Below are 1,671 nucleotides of genomic sequence, written 5' to 3'. Positions count from 1 at the left end.
GGGACCGATCACGGAGGGAAGGGACCGGTCACGAAGGGAAGGGACCGATCACGGAGGGAAGGGGCCGGTCACGAAGGGAAGGGGCCGGTCACGAAGGGAAGGGACCGGTCACGGAGGGAAGGGGCCGGTCACGAAGGGAAGGGACCGGTCACGAAGGGAAGGGGCCGGTCACGAAGGGAAGGGACCGGTCACGGAGGGAAGGGGCCGGTCACGAAGGGAAGGGACCGGTCATGAAGGGAAGGGGCCGGTCACGGAGGGAAGGGGCCGGTCACGAAGGGAAGGGGCCGGTCACGAAGGGAAGGGACCGGTCATGAAGGGAAGGGACCGATCACGGAGGGAAGGGACCGGTCATGAAGGGAAGGGACCGATCACGGAGGGAAGGGACCGGTCATGAAGGGAAGGGACCGATCACGGAGGGAAGGGGCCGGTCACGGAGGGAAGGGACCGGTCACGAAGGGAGCGACCGGTCACCAAGCGAAGGGCCGGCCCGTCCCCGCGCCCCTTCCCGCCCGCCGCCTCAGGCGCTGCCCGCCGCGGCCGCTGCGATTGGGCGGCGGGCGCGTCCCGGCGGGCCCCTCTCCGCGATATAAGGGGCGGCGGGGCCGGCGCTCGCCTCACTGCCCGCCCCCGGCGCGGAGCGGAGCGGCGGGGCCGCCTCCTCATCCTCCGCCTCGATCCTCCTCCTTCTCCTCAGCGGCGGCGGAGCGCGGCTCCCCCGCTCCCCGCCGAGGCGATGGCCGAGCTCAAGTCGCTGGGCGGCGAGGCGTACCTGGCGCTGGCCCCGGGCTACGGCCCCTCGGCTTTCGCCTACGGGGCGGTGCGCGGCGGCGGCGGCGGCGAGGACCCGCGGGGGACTTACCCGGGTGGCGGCGGGGCGGACTTCCACCCCGGGGGGCTGGGCAAGTCGGCGGAGAGCAGCGGCGAGCAGAGCGGCGAGGAGGAGGACGGCTTCGAGGCCGGGGTGAAGGGCGGCGCGGCCTTCGAGCGGGAGGGCAAGCTGAAGGGGGCGGCCATGGGGAAGAAGCCCAAGGAGCAGCGCTCGCTGCGCCTCAGCATCAACGCGCGGGAGCGGCGGAGGATGCACGACCTGAACGACGCCCTGGACGGGCTGCGGTCCGTCATCCCTTACGCCCACAGCCCCTCGGTGCGGAAACTCTCCAAAATCGCCACCTTGCTCCTGGCCAAGAACTACATCCTCATGCAGGCCCAGGCGCTGGAGGAGATGCGGCGGCTGGTGGCCTACCTGAACCAGGGCCAGGCGCTGAGCGCCCCGCTGCCCGCCACCCTCAACCCCTTCGGACAGTCGCCCGTCTACCCCTTCGGGGGCACGGCCTTGCCCGGCTGCCCCGAGAAATGCACTGCCTTCACAGGAGCCGCCTCCGCCCTCTGCAAACACTGTAACGACAAGCCCTGACTCCGGGCTGCTTCGGGCTTTTTGGGGTTTATTTTATTTTCCTTTTTTTCTTTTTTTTTTTTCTTTTCTTTTCTGTGCACTTTCCGCTACCATCCGCCCTGGCTTCCTACCATCAGTTAAGTCTGGGTTTTCTTTTTGTTTGCTTCTCTTAAATACCCACCCACCCACCCCCCGCCTTCCCCGCACCCCATTTGGAAATATTTGGCAGTTGACATGCACCCCCAAAACCACCCACTTTCAACTTTGTTTAGTTACCT

The 1,671-nt window shown here is 67.7% G+C and overlaps 1 protein-coding gene across 1 annotated transcript; it reads left to right on the top strand.

Moving 5' to 3' along the window:
* The first annotated feature begins 733 nt into the window (after positions 1-733).
* On the top strand, positions 734-1,414 carry BHLHE23 (basic helix-loop-helix family member e23). Its single transcript, XM_074157536.1, has one exon. It carries the CDS (start codon positions 734-736, stop codon positions 1,412-1,414), a length of 681 nt encoding a protein of 226 aa, XP_074013637.1.
* The last annotated feature ends 257 nt before the right edge of the window (positions 1,415-1,671 follow it).

The sequence above is a fragment of the Numenius arquata genome, chromosome 12, assembly GCF_964106895.1.
Source record: "Numenius arquata chromosome 12, bNumArq3.hap1.1, whole genome shotgun sequence".
NCBI lineage: Eukaryota > Metazoa > Chordata > Aves > Charadriiformes > Scolopacidae > Numenius > Numenius arquata.
Note: the sequence above shows the minus strand (reverse complement) of the source record. Positions and strands in the feature narration are given on the sequence as shown.